General features: G+C 45.8%; 1 protein-coding gene across 20 annotated transcripts in view; it reads right to left on the bottom strand.

Annotated features, from left to right (window-relative positions):
• LOC124033793 (CUGBP Elav-like family member 3-B) overlaps positions 1 to 18113 on the bottom strand; it is a 153616-nt gene that overhangs the window by 14702 nt on the left and 120801 nt on the right. For 7 of the 20 annotated variants that reach the window (XM_046346115.1, XM_046346114.1, XM_046346101.1 and 4 more), the window contains 6 exons: positions 17947 to 18094; positions 12082 to 12264; positions 11413 to 11475; positions 10859 to 10939; positions 9344 to 9511; positions 3580 to 3729 (listed from right to left, as the gene is read on the bottom strand). In XM_046346115.1, coding sequence (XP_046202071.1) covers positions 3602 to 3729; positions 9344 to 9511; positions 10859 to 10939; positions 11413 to 11475; positions 12082 to 12264; positions 17947 to 18094 — 771 coding nt within the window. In that variant the 3' untranslated portion in view covers positions 3580 to 3601. The remainder of the gene's footprint in view (positions 1 to 3579; positions 3730 to 9343; positions 9512 to 10858; positions 10940 to 11412; positions 11476 to 12081; positions 12265 to 17946; positions 18095 to 18113) is intronic. The other 13 variants (XM_046346113.1, XM_046346112.1, XM_046346108.1 and 10 more) reach the window with 8 other exon arrangements.

Consider the following 18113-nt stretch of genomic DNA (forward strand, 5'->3'; position numbering starts at 1 on the left):
TTCTTCCTCTCCGGCCGGGGCGGGGTTCTTTTTTGTTAAGAAGAAGGACGGTACTCTGCGCCCCTGCGTGGATTATCGAGGGCTGAATGACATAACGGTTAAGAATCGTTATCCGCTTCCCCTTATGTCATCAGCCTTCGAGATTCTGCAGGGAGCCAGGTGCTTTACTAAGTTGGACCTTCGTAACGCTTACCATCTCGTGCGCATCAGAGAGGGGGACGAGTGGAAAACGGCGTTTAACACTCCGTTAGGGCATTTTGAGTACCGAGTTCTGCCGTTTGGTCTCGCCAATGCGCCAGCCTCCTCTGTTCTCATCCCAGCTTGCCGAGTCCAGCGTTCCCTCCGCTCAAGCGTTTGTCCAACGTTGTGAGCGTACCTGGAGGAGGGTGAGGTCTGCACTTTGCCGTTACAGGGCACAGACTGTGAGAGCCGCCAATAAACGTAGGATTAAGAGTCCAAGGTATTGTTGCGGCCAGAGAGTGTGGCTTTCCACTCGCAACCTTCCTCTTACGACAGCTTCTCGTAAGTTGACTCCGCGGTTCATTGGTCCGTTCCGTGTCTCCCAGGTCGTCAATCCTGTCGCTGTGCGACTGCTTCTTCCGCGACATCTTCGTCGCGTCCATCCTGTCTTCCATGTCTCCTGTGTCAAGCCCTTTCTTCGCACCCCCGTTCGTCTTCCCTCCCCCCCTCCCGTCCTTGTCGAGAGCGCACCTATTTACAAGGTACGTAGGATCATGGACATGCGTTCTCGGGGACGGGGTCACCAATACTTAGTGGATTGGGAGGGTTACGGTCCTGAGGAGAGGAGTTGGGTTCCGTCTCGGGACGTGCTGGACCGTTCACTTATTGATGATTTCCTCCGTTGCCGCCAGGATTCCTCCTCGAGTGCGCCAGGAGGCGCTCGGTGAGTGGGGGGGGTACTGTCATGTTTTGTCTTATATTATCTTGTCATTTTGCTTTTCCCTCTGTTCGTTTTCCCCCTGCTGGTCTTTTTAGGTTCGTTCCCTTTTTTCTCTCTCCCTTCCTCTCTCTCTTCTCTCTATCGTTCCGTTCCTGCTCCCAGCTGTTCCTATTCCCCTAATCAATCATTTAGTCTTCCCACACCTGTTCCCTATCTTTTCCCCTGATTAGAGTCCCTATTTCTCCCCTTGTTTTCCGTTTCTGCCCTGTCGGATCCTTGTCTATTGTTCACCGTGCTGTGTCTGTGTATCGCCCTGTCGTGTTGTGTTTCCCTCAGATGCTGCGTGGTGAGCAGGTGTCTGAGTCTGCTACGTTCAAGTGCCTTCCCGAGGCAACCTGCAGTTCATGATCGAGTCTCCAGTCTGTTCTCGTCATTACGAGTGGAATTATGCTTTATGATTGTAGATTTACTTTACTGGATTAAAGACTCTGTTTTCGCCAAGTCGCTTTTGGGTCCTCATTCACCTGCATAACAAAACTGTGTGTATATATATACACAGTTTCTTCATATATATAGTATTCACACCCAGAGAGAGAGAGAGATACAGAATATCCATACACATTGACCATTGAAGTTCACGGGAAAAAATTTAACACACAAGGTCACGTTACAACAACAAATAAGGTCAAAAGTCACGTCATCGATAATGATCAACCAGTCAATCAGCATGTCAGATGTACCTAACAACAGCTAGCAGCAATCAAAAAGGCATCCATTTACTGTACTTCACAAGCTGCCAAAAGTATATTAAAAAGAGGGCGAATAAAGAGATAGAGATATAAAATGGACTCGACGCCACGTCATGCAACGCACGCAGTCACAGTCCTGCAACATGACGTCATCCAGAATAAAATGACACCATGGGTTCAACTTACAGGTGTGGGAACTGGGAACGTGTCCCCGTGACTGGTGGCTACTGGTTGGCTACACAACGACCATGGAGAGGCCATCTCATGTTATGATTGGCCGGTTGGCAGGTTGGGTTAGGTGCAAAACAAAAGAAGAAGAGAAGCGGTGGAGTTCCATTTTTTTTCTCAAGTGGTAAATATGATGTAGACTTTACTTTCCCATTTATTCCAGCCTCTCTCTCTCTCTCTCTCAACGTCTCTGGCTGACAAACCAAATGAAGGGAGGTTATTACTGTCAAAATGAAAAAGTCAACAAGTCAACAAATACAATTGGAAATATAGAGATAAAAATGGAACCTTCAAAAATAAATAATGGCCTTTATTTTTCTTTTTGAAGCAGTTCTGAGAGGCTTTTCAGTCAGAGAACATTTATAGGGTAAAAGACTAGAGTGCTGCACTGTACTCACAAAGATAAGACCAGGCCAAATGGCATATTTTACATCTCAAACTAACAGTCACACTCTAAATCATTTGATTTTGTCCATGCATTGTATGCTATGATGTTGGTATGTACATTGAGTACCTTTAGTCAATTATAAATTCTTTAAGACCCAGAAATTGTCGGCAGAATTACTGAGTTAGTAGAAGGGTGGAGAAGAATGGTCTTTTTAAATCATAAGTTTGAGGTTATTACGTTGGTAATACAAAAGTTTCAGTCAATCTATAAATATAATTTATAGATGATTTATCCTCTTATAAAGTATCTACACCTACATCTAAGGGCATATTTCTGGCTTCAAAATGCTGTATTATATTTTGTGTGCTTTTCAGTGAAATTGGTCTCACATTCAATTAATTTACCCCAAAACAAATCAAGTAACAACGTAAAATCTCACACAGGAAGAGCCTAGACTGGACCAGACAGGAGAGTACATGGGATGAACAGTGAACACTACACACTTACAGACAATGTGTTGCTCTAACAATGAGAAGAATACACACATACTGAGCAGTTAGAACGGCAGGAGATCAACCCCAGGCTGACTTACCCCCATCCTCACACACACACACACACACACACACACACACACACACACACACACACACACACACACACACACACACACACACACACACACACACACACACACACACACACACACACACACACACACACACACACACACACACACACACACACACGGCTGTTGCTAGGGACACACTGAGGATGTCATAAAGACGAGCCTGTCCTCATCATTGTTCAGGACATTCTCCACTTGTCCCTCATCAATGTGTTACGTCAAGGTCATTTCTCCGCTCTTCTCCTCTCCTCAGGCAGTCTGCTCAGACAGCCTCCTTTCAATTAGTGCTACATGTCTTTACTCAAATGCTATCTGACAAGAAATGAAGGTAGCATTTATCATTTCCATTACACATTATACTGTATATGCCATTATTACAATCCCTTCACTTTGGTGAGGCCATTGTAAAACATACAAATAGGATTTACAAATTGTTCATGGAAATATACAATTGATGTACTGGTCTTTTGTTACAATAATGTGTAGTCTAACGTATACAACCAAAATAACATGTTTCAGGTATGCAGTAGCCCTCATCGTGCGATTGGAGTTTAGCTGGGGGGAGTCAGTCATGTCAGCCCACTGCCCCTCCTACTCCCTCCTCATTGGCCAGCACCCTGAGGGGCTGTCTGCCATTCAACCCTGGCTCTGGGCATGAATGTGGGTATAGCATGGCGTCTGCTCTTACCTGGATGTGGACGGCAGAGGGGTCAGTAAGGTCGGTTGGCATCCTTTGGCCGCTTAAGCTGCACCTTCAGCCGCTTCATGCCTATCTGAAAACCATTCATGGCCTGGATAGCCGCCTGGGCACTGGACGGGTTATCGAAGCTCACAAAGCCTGGGACACAACGAAGGAGGGAGGGAGAGAGAGACAGAGTGAAGGATAGATGGGGAGAGGCGGAGAAAGAAATAATGAAAAGGGGAAGAAAGAGAGAGACCCCTTTTTAGCTTCCAACAATGCAACAACTATGGGTCTTAATTTTCTCTATTCAGGAGGTAAATTGAAATTCACTGAAATAAAAACATGATTACACAAAATAACGAAATGGTTAATGATATAGATATCAAAAAGCTCCTAATTGAAGAGTGTTAGAAGTCAGAAGGTGTAATTTGAACAACAGAGTAGCAGATGAGATGAAAATGAGGGTCACACTACGTGTGAGGTTTTGTTTTCTGTGTGTTTGAGAAACTGACAGAGAATATCTGTGTGTATGAGCGTTGGTCCATACAGATGTAGGATCTTAATTTGATCATCCTGTTTCAGGAGAACTGCAATGCAGGAATTGTAAAACTTGAATTGTATTTAAGATTTAAAAAGGCTTCTGAAGTTTGTAATTTCCACTTTGAAATTTCAGAAATGATATTCCCTTCCGAAAAATGTATCAACCCCTACAAAAATGTCCATTAGTTATAATCCACATAATAATCCACATTTCCTGTAGCTGCAGGATTATTTTCCTGCTGCAGCAAACTGGTTCAAATTAAGATCCTACATCTGTATGTCTCTAAGCATAGCAAGGTGGAAATGAAAGTGTATTTATGTGTTTGTGTGTGTGTGTGTAGAGTAAGAGAAGCAGGGTTGGAGCATGGTGCCAGGTTCAGGGCGGGGCGTACTGGGTGTGGGAAGGTGGAGGGTGCCGTGAGTAAAGGTGTCAGTCTCTCCTCTCTTCTCCCCTGCCTGTGAGTAAAGGTGCCAGTCTCTCCTCTCCCCTGCCTGTGAGTAAAGGTGTCAGTCTCTCTTCTCCCCTGCCTGTGAGTAAAGGTGTCAGTCTCTCCTCTCCCCTGCCTGTGAGTAAAAGTGTCAGTCTCTCCTCTCCCCTGCCTGTGAGTAAAAGTGTCAGTCTCTTCTCTCCCCTGCCTGTGAGTAAAGGTGTCAGCCTCTCCTCTCTCCTGCCTGTGAGTAAAGGTGTCAGTCTATCCTCTCCTCTCCCCTGCCTGTGAGTAAAGGTGCCAGTCTCTCCTCTCCTCTCCCCTGCCTGTGAGTAAAGGTATTAGTCTGTCCTCTCTTCTCCCCTGCCTGTGAGTAAAGGTGCCAGTCTCTCCTCTCCCCTGCCTGTGAGTAAAGGTGTCAGTCTCTCTTCTCCCCTGCCTGTGAGTAAAGGTCTCTCCTTTCCTCTCCCCTGCCTGTGAGTAAAAGTGTCAGTCTCTCCTCTCTTCTCCCCTGCCTGTGAGTAAAGGTGTCAGTCTCTCCTCTCTTCTCCCCTGCCTGTGAGTAAAGGTATTAGTCTCTCCTCTCCTCTCCCCTGCCTGTGAGTAAAGGTGCCAGTCTCTCCTCTCCTCTCCCCTGCCTGTGAGTAAAGGTATTAGACTGTCCTCTCTTCTCCCCTGCCTGTGAGTAAAGGTGTCAGTCTCTCTTCTCCCCTGCCTGTGAGTAAAGGTCTCTCCTTTCCTCTCCCCTGCCTGTGAGTAAAAGTGTCAGTCTCTCCTCTCTTCTCCCCTGCCTGTGAGTAAAGGTGTCAGTCTCTCCTCTCTTCTCCCCTGCCTGTGAGTAAAGGTGCCAGTCTCTCCTCTCCCCTGCCTGTGAGTAAAAGTGTCAGTCTCTCCTCTCCCCTGCCTGTGAGTAAAGGTGTTAGTCTCTCTTCTCCCCTGCCTGTGAGTAAAGGTGTCAGTATCTCCTCTCACCTGCCTGTGAGTAAAAGTGTCAGTCTCTCCTCTCCCCTGCCTGTGAGTAAAAGTGTCAGTCTCTTCTCTCCCCTGCCTGTGAGTAAAGGTGTCAGCCTCTCCTCTCCACTGCCTGTGAATAGAGGTGCCAGCCTCTCCTCTCCCATGCCTGTGAGTAAAGGTGTTAGTCTCTCCTCTCTTCTCCCCTGCCTGTGAGTAAAGGTGCCAGTCTCTCCTCTCCTCTCCCCTGCCTGTGAGTAAAGGTGTTAGTCTCTCCTCTCTTCTCCCCTGCCTTTGAGTAATGGTGTCAGTCTCTCTTCTCCCCTGCCTGTGAGTAAAAGTGTCAGTCTCTCCTCTCCCCTGCCTGTGAGTAAAGGTGCCAGTCTCTCCTCTCCTCTCCCCTGCCTGTGAGTAAAGGTGTTAGTCTCTCCTCTCTTCTCCCCTGCCTGTGAGTAAAAGTGTCAGTCTCTCCTCTCCCCTGCCTGTGAGTAAAAGTGTCAGTCTCTTCTCTCCCCTGCCTGTGAGTAAAGGTGCCAGTCTCTCCTCTCCCCTGCCTGTGAGTAAAAGTGTCAGTCTCTTCTCTACCCTGCCTGTGAGTAAAAGTGTCAGTCTCTCCTCTCCCCTGCCTGTGAGTTAAGGTGTCAGTCTTTCCTCTCCTCTCCTCTCCCCTGCCTGTGAGTAAAAGTGCCAGTCTCTCCTCTACCCTGCTTGTGAGTAAAAGTGTCAGTCTCTCCTCTCCCTTGCCTGTGAGTAAAGGTGTCAGTCTCTCTTCTCCCCTGCCTGTGAGTAATGGTGTCAGTCTCTCTTCTCCCCTGCCTGTGAGTAAAGGTGTCAGTCTCTCTTCTCCCCTGCTTGTGAGTAATGGTGTCAGTCACTCCTCTCCCCTGCCTGTGAGTAAAGGTGTCAGTCTTTCCTCTCCTCTCCCATGCCTGTGAGTAAAGGTATCAGTCTCTCCTCTCCCCTGCCTGTGAATAGAGGTGCCAGCCTCTCTTCTCCCCTGCCTGTGAGTAAAAGTGTCAGTCTCTTCTCTCCCCTACCTGTAAGTAAAGGTGTCAGCCTCTCCTCTCCCCTGCCTGTGAATAGAGGTGCCAGCCTCTCCTCTCCCCTGCCCTGCATGTACTCTGAGTTATCACCTGGGTGTTGGGGCGGAATGAGCCTGGAGCTTTCCACACTGGGACTCCTGCCTGCTCTTATCAGACACCTCTGTGATTGACGGCCTGAATTTTCCGCCTTCCAGCTGATTTGATCACGTTGCTATGGGTCCAGTTTAATTTTGAGGGAGAGAGCAGGCTTTTGTCAGGTGGGGAGAGATAAGGCTCCTGCTTTTACAAACCCTTTAAACAAACTGAACAGGGAAGGGCCTGTCAGACAGCAGCGATCCCCCTCACATCCTGCTCTCATCAATCTCAACCTTGCGTTTACATCCCAACCCCAAAAGGTGATTGTCGGGGAGGGGGAAAAGGGGGAAGAAGAAGATGGTGAAGAAAGAGAGGACAAAGAAAAGAGCAGACTAGAAGCCTGGTAAATCCTGGCCCCCTTTACACCATGTAAATCAGTCAGCTGCCAGGTTTATTAGGATGTTTTACACAGCACTGTACGCTTCAAAAGGACTAGCAGCACTTGACTGGGACACATTCATTGCACAGCACAATGTAAAACACCCCAAACAGCCTTTATGAGAGGAGATTGAATACTGTCATGTATGAATCATCATTTCATGTTCCCTCGCAGCTCTTCATTCCTCTGTAAAATCATTGTCGGGTATTACGGACAAGGTTTTGATTTGCAGGTGAGAGTGGAGTACTGACAAAGGCCACAGCCTCACCCTTCCACAGCTCTGCATGACTCCTGGTGCGGTGACTTAGTGTCTAAGCTGTAGGGATCTGCACAGCTAGATGCTGACGGACGTTGTGAAGGGGACTGCTCCCGCTTTAAGCCAACCACAACAATAGAGTGCTGCTTGCTGTTCTAAAAACAGAGGATCATCTATTTCAATGGTAAGTGTTCGTCTGCGAGTGTGTACGCAGTGCTTTCGGAGGACCTTCTAAAATCCATTTTTGCTCCACTAATACCACTTAGAGAGGTGAGTTTTGATCATCCTTAAATGTCAATATTGAGTAACTAAACATGGAGGATTCAAATAACAGTGTATCCCAACAGACCCCAGACTAAGACCTTGAAACAGCCAGAAACTCAACATCCCACTCTGAAGCCAGTCTTTTAAGATCTCGCTGTGCTTTTACTCAACACTAGTCATTTGGGTCAGCTGGTCGTTCAGTGACGGATCCACCATCTTCTTCAGCTGCACATCTGATTTTCGGAAGCTGATAATTAACACCAACAGCTAACAATCACCAGAGAGGATGTCAATGTAAGCTCCCATTGCCATGGAATCGGTCTTAATGTTAATGTGTTTGGAATGTTGTCTTTGGAACACTCTTTTTTACATTGACTATGTCACTTTTTAAACTGTGACTTTGCCTCACCTCAGTAAGTCAATGACTACCCTGGATTCCATAATGATGACATTGGCTCATTGCCTATTGTCAATCACTGAGAATCACAAGGCGTGTGCGTGCACACGCACGCACGCACGCACGCACGCACGCACGCACGCACGCACGCACGCACGCACGCACGCACGCACGCACGCACGCACGCACACACACACACACACACACACACACACACACACACACACACACACACACACACACACACACACACACACACACACACACACACACACACACACACAGACACATGTCTGTGCACATGCATTGTGTGTATGCGTGTGTTGCATCCAATGTGCATCGGAATAATTCATCTCCCATTTTGAACTGAAGAGGGATCAAATTGCTTCCCCTGTTGCTGCAGGAGAGTAATGATTTAGTTCACATAATGCATAGCATCTTCTGTCTAATTTGTTAATGTCTCTCACAAGAGCCCTGGGGCTCAAACTATAAAAAGGAAGGAGAAAAAATGAGAGGTTAAATGATTGTTTTTCAGCCAAGATCTTAATTAATAGCTGCATGGGAAAATAATGCTGAGATGTGTGAGGTCACAGCCTCTTTGTCCTTCCTTGTAGAGTAGTGATAGACATGCTTTTTTCATCCTAGACAGCCCATATAGGAGGCCAGTGGTCCGTTTCTGTAGTCCAGCTCCTCATCTCGTGGGTGCTGCTGTCTAGGGCTCAAACAGGTCTATTATTATCTCCTGGAGATCACACAGTCCACCTGAACATCCTCCACCGCCACCCAGTCTCATCCCTACAGGCTGTTTGGGAGGAAGGTGTTGGATAGGAGGCTGGGAGTCTGGGTCTCTAGGGGCTATCTATGGAGGCTGGGGAACCATAGTTTTATAGTATGTTTGTTGGCGGTGAAACGCTAATAGCCAGAAGAACTTATGGTGACTATATTCCCCTATACTGCATGTCTAGTTACATGGTAATTTGTAAGTCGCTCTGGATAAGAGCGTCTGCTAAATGACTTAAATGTAATAGGCATGTACTTGAACTTGGGGAGCTGTGGGCTTAAACTGGAGGTAGTTAGAAACAAATGCCCCTCCTCCACTCTCACCCACTCCCAGTGTCTCAAAACCATCTGCTGATGAGTTGAACTATAGAAGCGAAGCACACATCCCCCTCATCACCCTCTCCTCTCTGCTCACTCGCATGTAACGCCACTTTTAAAATGTTCATTGCAACTTGATTAGGACACAGGGAATAAAGGAAAATACAACTAAATGCAGAATCCAAATTGGCACGAGCAGATTGCCAAACATCACAGTCGACTTCTCATCCGATTCTTTTTTTTCTAAGCAGAGATGACGGCTTTGACACACTGACTCACCAAAACACTTGCTTTGATTGGTCGCCCGGTCCACGAAGACTTTGGCGGAGATGACGTTGCCGAAAGGCAGGAACATTTGCATTAATTCTGCGTCTCCAAACTCCTGGGGCAGATGGTAAATAAACAGGTTGCAGCCTTCCGGCCCTGGTGGGAAATAACAACAACAAACTATAGAGGTTACATGGGGAAATAGAAGGAGAGGACAGGGAGAGCATGCATGATGACATAAGCCCAGTGTCTGCCCCAATTACTAGCTGACAGTAGGACAGGACTGACTGGCTCCCAATCTCGCTTCAGTCTCCACACACACCCAGATGCCACATACTGTACATGGCCTTCTGATGTGGAGAGGAATAGATTGGAGAGAGAGAGAGAGAGAGAGAGAGAGAGAGAGAGAGAGAGAGAGAGAGAGAGAGAGAGAGAGAGAGAGAGAGAGAGAGAGAGAGAGAGAGAGAGAGAGAGAGAGAGAGAGAGAGAGAGAGAGAGAGAGAGAGAGAGAGAGAGATGGGCTGCTTGGTGGGCTGTGCTAGCGGCTGCATGGATTGTTCCCTGTCTCATTGCTCGGGGATGATAGCATGACGAGATGAGCCTGTGGCTGGTGAGAAGGCTGATAAGAGGCTGCTGCTGACTGACTCTCCCTGGCCCAGATAGAGGACACACACAGTATGATAGAGAGCTGTGGTTTTACAGTCTGAGCTTGTGGCTTTATTCTGCCTGTTTGTTAGTTTAGGTGTGTCTCATGAAATGGGGGCTGCTGCGTCTGCAGTCTCCTGGAGGCTGCAGACTATGGTAGGCAGACTGGGAGACCAGCCAACAGCCAAGCCAGAGAGGGAAGGATTCCGATCTGAGTCAGAGACAGGCCAGTGGGGCTAACACACTGTCAGGAGGAGGAGCAACTCTTTGGCTTAAGTATACCAGTCACATAACCCTAATGCAAGCTTCCTTTAACTCAAGGATGGGGGCAGGTAGACCACAATACTTGGCAAAACATACTGCAATACAATTATTCCTCTTATGCAATGTTAGAGCACTTAGAGTAATTTCAGATTTTCCACGTTGACTAATAATCATATTCATAACCATCACATGCTGTACAATAACATAAATGAATAATTATATCTTACAAACAGTGTCAGGAAGAGTGATTTACAGTTACAGCATATCCTATGCTTTATTACATTTAATGCTGTGGTACTAACACTACACTAAATAAATGATTTTGCATGCAGCTAATTCATCTAATGAATATTTATAACCACTTAAACACATTGTAATGGACTGATTAACCAGTCAAACACTGCGAGTTTGAATTAGTCCAGTTTTTGAATAATGACAGAGTAACTTTTCCATCTTGCTGCCTGTTAATGTTAAACTCCTTTAAATGAAGCTCTCTTTTTCTCCCATTTTCCAGCCCAGTGTTTCCTCTCCCTGGCTAATTCAACGCAGCCGTACATTAGAATATAACATGGTAATTATCACCTTTTTCCTTGGGTGGTCGCTCCCGCTAGCTCTTACCTTCTCTCTGTTGCTGGGGGATGATGGTGGGTTGCTGGGGGAACGCTTGACTGATTGGTGCGTATGCGGCAGGGTAGGCTGCTGTTGCAAAGAGAAGGAGAAGAGCCAGAGTGGGATGTCACATCTCCATTTGCGACGACTTAAATCATGATTCTATTGTTCACGTCCTTCAGACACTGAAAAAATAAATTGCATTATGACTTGGAGCCCGGACTAATTTTCATTGTGGATCACTACACAAAGGGAATGCATTGTCTAAACAGGGACACATACAATACAGGAATGAGAGTCTATTCCTATCCTGATAGATGGTTAGGATAGGAGAGGTCTTAGTGTCTGTCTATCTATATCATAATCATGTAGAGGGGTGTCCAGAACACAGTTCTCCGTGTACTTTCGGAATGAAGGTTTTTGTATGGGTGTATAATCAAGTCCACCTGAAATCCGTTCAAATCCTAATGTAAAGTTTCCTAATCCTGGAGAAAATTGGCCAGTCCTCTGGGCTATCTTTAGCAGACATAGTGGGAGGGGAGGAGTGAGGAGAGGGAGGTCACCTGCGTAGTGCTGCACACCGGCGTAAGCCTGCTGGAGGGGGTCAGTCACTGTAGGGCTCTGTGCTGCAGAGAGAAAGAGAGAGCGACAGAGAGAAAGAGAGAGCGACAGAGAGAAAGAGAGAGCGACAGAGAGAAAGAGAGAGCGAGAGAGAAATAAATAAGAGAGGGAGAGAGGGAGAGCGAGACAGAGGGTGGAGTCACACATGGATTCGAGTTGTCATATTTCACAGTTCTTCAAAAGTCCTGTTCGCCCCCCAGATGTTTGCATCAAATATGAACAACATGCCAAACAAACTGCTTTGTGGTTCATTTTCACTGCAGCTGCCTTACATAATGTATCAAGGAGTCATGTGTCAGGTGGTCAGGAATCATCAGGCGCATGCAGCATTAAGAAGCTTTTTAGGCTCATCATATTAACCATAATGCACTGATGGATGATGCATTGACTCGCTCATCATGAAAGCTCAGCTTGCTTTTCTTAAACCATCTTCAAACTAATAATTGACTCTCACAACCACCGTCACACTCCTATACTGATTGCGGTATGGCAGTCAACCTAAGACTATATTGCCAGGTCTCCCTCGACAAAAATATAATATATAATGGTTTTATCCTAGTTAAGAAAAGGCTACAAGTCAAATGAATGAAACTGCTGTTAGATTGGCTCACCTGAGTAGAGGTGAATCCCATTGGCTGTCTCACCTGGGTAGGGGTGGATCCCATTGGTGTAGATTGGCTCGTTGTTAGGCTGACCATTGGTCTGGGGCGGGAGGGATGCGAACCCGTTGACCCCCATGGATGCTGCTAGGCTGGGCAAGGCCGTGGCATTGATACCCGGTGGCGTGCTGGTGCCTGTAGATAGAGAAACCCTGTTTCATTACCGGGACCACAGGCCGTGGTGGACATGGTTCACACTCCACAGTCTGCAGCCTCTCTCTGACCAGCGTCTAATTGGACATTGGGGCTGGGGCCTTTCTGTCTGTTTGTGGCCTCAGCCTCTCCCCCTGGCCACATTTCAGGTTTGTCACCTTGTCCATGCTCTCTCGTCTTGTGCCAGATGGAATATTATTCTTCTCCCTAATCCCGGTGAAGGGCATTTAAGTCATGTAGGATTAAATTTGAAAGGCATTACCTGGGTGTATGTAGGCTTTATGGATTACAGATGGCGGATGGATGCAGAGGGGACTGAGACACTTTATTTAATTCATTTCGAGAGACGCGTGGAGCTCCTGTCTTGGGCCAGTCTGCCTACTTAGTGTCGAGCCATCAAAGCTGTTCACGACAAGGGCCAGGAAGACAGGTCAAACTCAGGTCTAGGATTATCTCCCACAAATCTTTGCTTGTATATTGTATAGTCAAGGACTTTGCATTCAAAGTCATAAGATTGGCCGTGTTCCCGGTAACACACAAACAGTGGCCCGTGAGAGAGAGAGAGGGAGAGTGAGAGAGAGAGAGAGATAAGGAGAGAGAGACAGAGAGCGATAAGGAGAGAGAGACAGAGAGAGATAAGGAGAGAGAGAGAGAGAGAGAGAGACAGAGAGAGACAGAGAGAGAGAGACAGAGAGAGAGAGAGACAGAGAGAGAGAGAGAGAGAGAGAGAGAGAGAGAGAGAGAGAGAGAGACAGAGAGAGAGAGAGAGAGACAGAGAGAGAGAGAGAGAGACAAGAGACAAAGAGAGAGAGAGAGATAAGACAGAGAGACAGAGAGACAGAGAGAGAGAGAGAGAGAGAGAGAGAGAGAGAGAGAGAGAGAGAGAGAGAGAGAGAGAGAGAGAGAGAGAGAGAGAGAAATGTCTTCATGTGTGCTACCTATATATCCCCCTAATAGATTCCACATACTTTAACAATGACAGCTTCTCCATCCTAGAGGCGGAAATCAACCATTCCCATGCCCAGGGACATGTACTAGTCTGTGGCGACCTAAATGCCAGAAATGGACAAGAACCTGACACTCTCAGCAAACAGGGGGACAAACACCTACCTGGAGGTGGCAGCATTCCCTCCCCCATATGCCCCACAGACACAACTACGACAACATAACCAACAAAAATGGGTCACAAGGCCTGCAGCTCTGTCGGACGCAGTCAATGGTAGGCTTCGAGGGGACTTCTATGGTAGGTACACATATAGATCATCTCTTGGCAGTAGTACTGTAGACTACTTTATCACTGACCTCAACCCAGAGCCTCTCAGAGCGTTCACAGTCAGTCCACAGACACCCCTATCAGATCACAGCAAAGTCACACTACTTGAACAGAGCTATGTTCAATCATGAGGCATCAAAGCCAAAGGAACTGAATAATATTAATAAATGCTATAGAAGGAATGAAAGTAGTGTGGAAATCTTCCAAAAAACAATCAGGCAACAACAAATTCAATCCCTTCTAGACACTTTCCTGGACAAAATGTTTCACTGTAATAGTGAAGGTATAAACTTGGCAGTAGAAAACCTAAACAGTATATTTGACCTCTCAGCTTCCCTATCAAATCTAAAATATTCAAGCAGACAACCTAAGAAAATGAACAACAATGACAAATGTTTGTTGAAGAATGCAAAAACCTAAGAAAGAAATGGAGAAACCTTTCCAACCAAAAACATCGAGATCCATAAAACCTGAGCCTAAAACAATACAGAAAGACACTACGGAAAAATAAGGAACAGCACGTCAGAAATCAGCTCAATGTAATTGAAGAATCCATAAACTCTAACCACTCCTGGGAAAATTGGAAACAACACAAAGAGTTATCGATACAAAACAGAGATGTATGGATAAACCACTTCTCCAATCTTTTTTGGCTCTATAACAAAGAACAAACAGCAAAAACACATTAAATGTCACGCCTTGGTCTTAGTATTTTGTGTTTTTTTTATTTGTTTGGTCAGGCCAGGGTGTGACATGGGTTATTGTGGTGTGTTTTTGTCTTAGGGGTTTGTGGGGTGTCTAAGTAGTCTATGGCTGCCTGAGGCGGTTCTCAATCAGAGTCAGGTGATTATCGTTGTCTCTGATTGGGAACCATATTTAGGTAGCCATATTCTGTGAGTGTTTCGTGGGTGATTGTTCCTGTCTTTGTGTTTGCACCAGATAGGGCTGTTTCGGTTTTTCACTTTTCATTATTTTGTAGTTTCCGCTTGTTTTGTTTTTCCTTCATTAAAATATATATCATGAATCATCATCACGCTGCATTTTGGTCCGATTCTTGTTCTACCTCTTCGTCAGAGGAGGAGATAGAAGAGAGCCGTTACATTAAAGACTACCAGAACCTACTGAACTCTCCAATTACATTGAATGAACTACAGGACAAAATACAAACCCTCCAACCCAAAAAGGCCTGTGGGTTGTGGGGTTGATGGTATCCCAAATGAAATGATAAAATATACAGACCACAAATTCCATCCTCAGCTCTGGCATCTTCCCCAATATTTGGAACCAAGGACTGATCACCCCAATTCACAAAAGTGGAGACAAATTTGACCCCAATAACTACTGCGTAGTTATATGCAGTACGGAGTTATATGTGTCAACAGCAACCTTGGGAAAATCCTCTGTATTATAATTAACAGCATACTCATACATTTCCTCAGCAAAAACAATGTACTGAGAAAATGTCAAATTGGCTTTTTACCAAATTACCATACGACAGACCACGTATTCACATTATAAATCCATGTACACAAGCAACAAGTGTACTGTTAAAATTGGCAAAAGACACACACATTTCTTTCCACAGGGCCGTGGGATGAGACAGGGATGCAGCTTAAGCCCCACCCTCTTCAACATATATATCAAGGAATTGGCTATGGCACTAGAACAGTCTGCAGCACCCGGTCTCACCCTACTAGAATCTGAAGTCAAATGTCTACTATGCTGATGATCTGGTTCATCTGTCCCCAACCAAGGAGGGCCTACAGCAGCACCTAGATCTTCTGCACAGATTCTGTCAGACCTGGGCCCTGACAGTAAATCTCAGTAAGACAAAAAATAATGGTGTTCCAAAAAAGGTCCAGTTGCCAAGACTATGAATACAAATTCCATCGAGACACCATTGCCCTAAGGCACACAAAAAAACTATACATACCTCGGTCAAAACATCAGTGCCACAGGTACCTTCCACAAAGCTATGAACGATATGAGAGACAAGGCAAGAAGGGCCTTCAATGCCATCAAAAGGGAAATAAATTTTGACATACAAATTAGGATCTGTCAAAGAATACTTAACACGGGCCTCCTGGGTGGAGCAGTGGTCTAAGGCACTGCATGTGCTAGCTGTACCTCCAGAGACTCTGGGTTCGAGCCCAGGCTCTGTCGCAGCCGGCCGCGACCGGGAGGCCAATGGGGCGGTGCACAATTGGCCCAGCGTCGTCCGGAATAGGGAGGGTTTGGCCGGCAGGGATATCCTTGTCTCATCTCACTAGTGACTCCTGGCTGGGAACAGTGCATGTTGACCAGGTCGTCAGGTGTACGGTGTTTTCTCTGACACATTGGTGTGGCTGGCTTCTGGGTTGGATGCGCACTGTGTTAATTAAGAAGCAGTGCGGCTTGGTTTGGTTGTGTTTTGGAGGACGCATGGCTCTCGACCTTCGCCTCTCCCGAGTCCGTAAGGGAGTTGTAGCGATGAGACAAGACAGTAACTACTACCAATTGAATACCATGAAAAAGGGGGTAAATATATATATACTTGACTCAGTTATAGAACCCATTACCCTTTATGCTTGTGAGGTCTGTCACCAACCAAGAATTCACTAAATGGGACAAACACCAAATTGAGACTGCATGCAGAATTCTGCAAAAATATCCCCTGTGTACAAAGTAAAACACCAAATAATGCATGCAGAGCAGAATTAGGCCAATACCCGCTAATGATCAAAATCCAGAAAAGAGTCGTTAAATTCTACAACCACCTAAAAGGAAGCGATTCCCAAACCTTCCATAACAAAGTCAGAAATGTACCTGGAGAAGTGCCCCCTAAGCAAGCTGGTCCTGGGGCTCTGTTCACAAACACAAACAGACCCCACAGAGCCTCAGGACAGCAACATAATTAGATCCAACCAAAGCATGAAAAATCAAAAATAGAATTACTTGACACATTGGAAAGAATTTACAAAAAAAACAGAGCAAACTAGAAGACTATTTGGTACCTGACCACTGTGACTGACCCTAAATTAAGGAAAGATTTGACTATGTACAGAATCAGTGAGCATAGGCTTGCTACTGAGAAAGGCCACTGAAGGCACGCCTGGCTCTCAAGAGAAGACATGCTTTGTGTCACGCCCTGACCGTAGAGTTATTTTTATTCTCTATGTTTGGTTGGTCAGGGTGTGACTCGGGTGGGAAACTCTATGTTCCTTGTTTCTATGTTTTGGCCGGGTTTGGTTCTCAATCAGGGACAGCTGTCTATCGTTGTCTCTGTTTGGGAATCATACTTAGGCAGCCTTTTTTTCCTGTTGTATTTGTGGGTAGTTATCTTTGTTAGTGGCCTGTATAGCCCTAGTAAGCTTCACATTAGGTTTTGTTGTTTATTGTTTTGTTGGCGACATTTAAAGAAATAAAGAGAAAATGTACGCTCTCCACGCTGCACCTTGGTCCGGTCATTTTCAAGACAGCGATCGTGACACTTTGTGCACACTGCCCACAAAATGAGATGGAAACTGAGTGGCACTTCCTAACCTCCTGCCAAATATAGGACCATGTTAGAGACACATATTTCCCCCATATTACACAGACCCACAAAGAATTCGAAAACAAATCCAATTTTGATAAACTCCCATATCTATTGTGTGAAATACCACAGTGTGCAATCACAGCAGAAAGATTTGTGACCTGTTGCCAGAAGAAAAGGGCAACCAGTGAAGAACAAACACCATTGTAAATACAACCCATATTTATGTTGATTTATTTTCCCTTCTGTACTTTAACCATTTGCACATCATTACAACACTGTATATAGACAAAATATGACATTAGAAATGTCTGTATTCTTTTGGAACTTTTTTGAGTGTAATTTTGTATTGTTTATTTTGCTTTAGTTTATTATCTATTTCACTTAATTAAAGTAAATTGAAATTGAATTGAGAGAGAGAGAGATGGAGGGAGGGAGAGACTGAGAGAGAGAGAGAGAGAGAGAGACAGAGAAAAAGAGAGAGGTCATCCACTGTGGCGGCCAATGAGGGCCGGGGGATGTCATACATCATAACCCATCATGCCTCACTCACGACACATCTTCTTTATCTTACTTTAGGGCCCTCTGTCACTCTGGCAATGTCATCTCTAACTTCACCACTACCAAAAGGGCACACTATTTTTTCTCTAGACTTCAGCACTACCAAAAGGCAGACTGTTTTTCTGTCCCTTTTAAAAGAGACAGACATGAAAAGAAACCTGATAATGTCTAAAGAACTGTACTAACAGCCAGGGCAGAATACATGACATTAGCACGGCTTGTACACGGCTCACTAATGAATATAGTGAAGTATTACAGGCACGTAGGAGGGAGGGTTGGGGAAGGACGGGAGTCCAGTCAGTATATGTATTTGTACCTGAGGAGGGTGTCATTGGGGCAGCCACCAGACCGTTGACGTTGAAAGCTGCCATTTGCTGCATTTGTGCCGCAGCGATGGCTGCCATGGGGTTCAGATACGAGTTCTGGGTCGCCGCCATTAGCGCTGCTTGCTGTTGCATCATCTGCTGTGGCATTGAAGAGAGA

This window comes from Oncorhynchus gorbuscha, linkage group LG04, assembly GCF_021184085.1.
Source record: "Oncorhynchus gorbuscha isolate QuinsamMale2020 ecotype Even-year linkage group LG04, OgorEven_v1.0, whole genome shotgun sequence".
In the NCBI taxonomy this organism is placed as follows: Eukaryota; Metazoa; Chordata; class Actinopteri; order Salmoniformes; family Salmonidae; genus Oncorhynchus; species Oncorhynchus gorbuscha.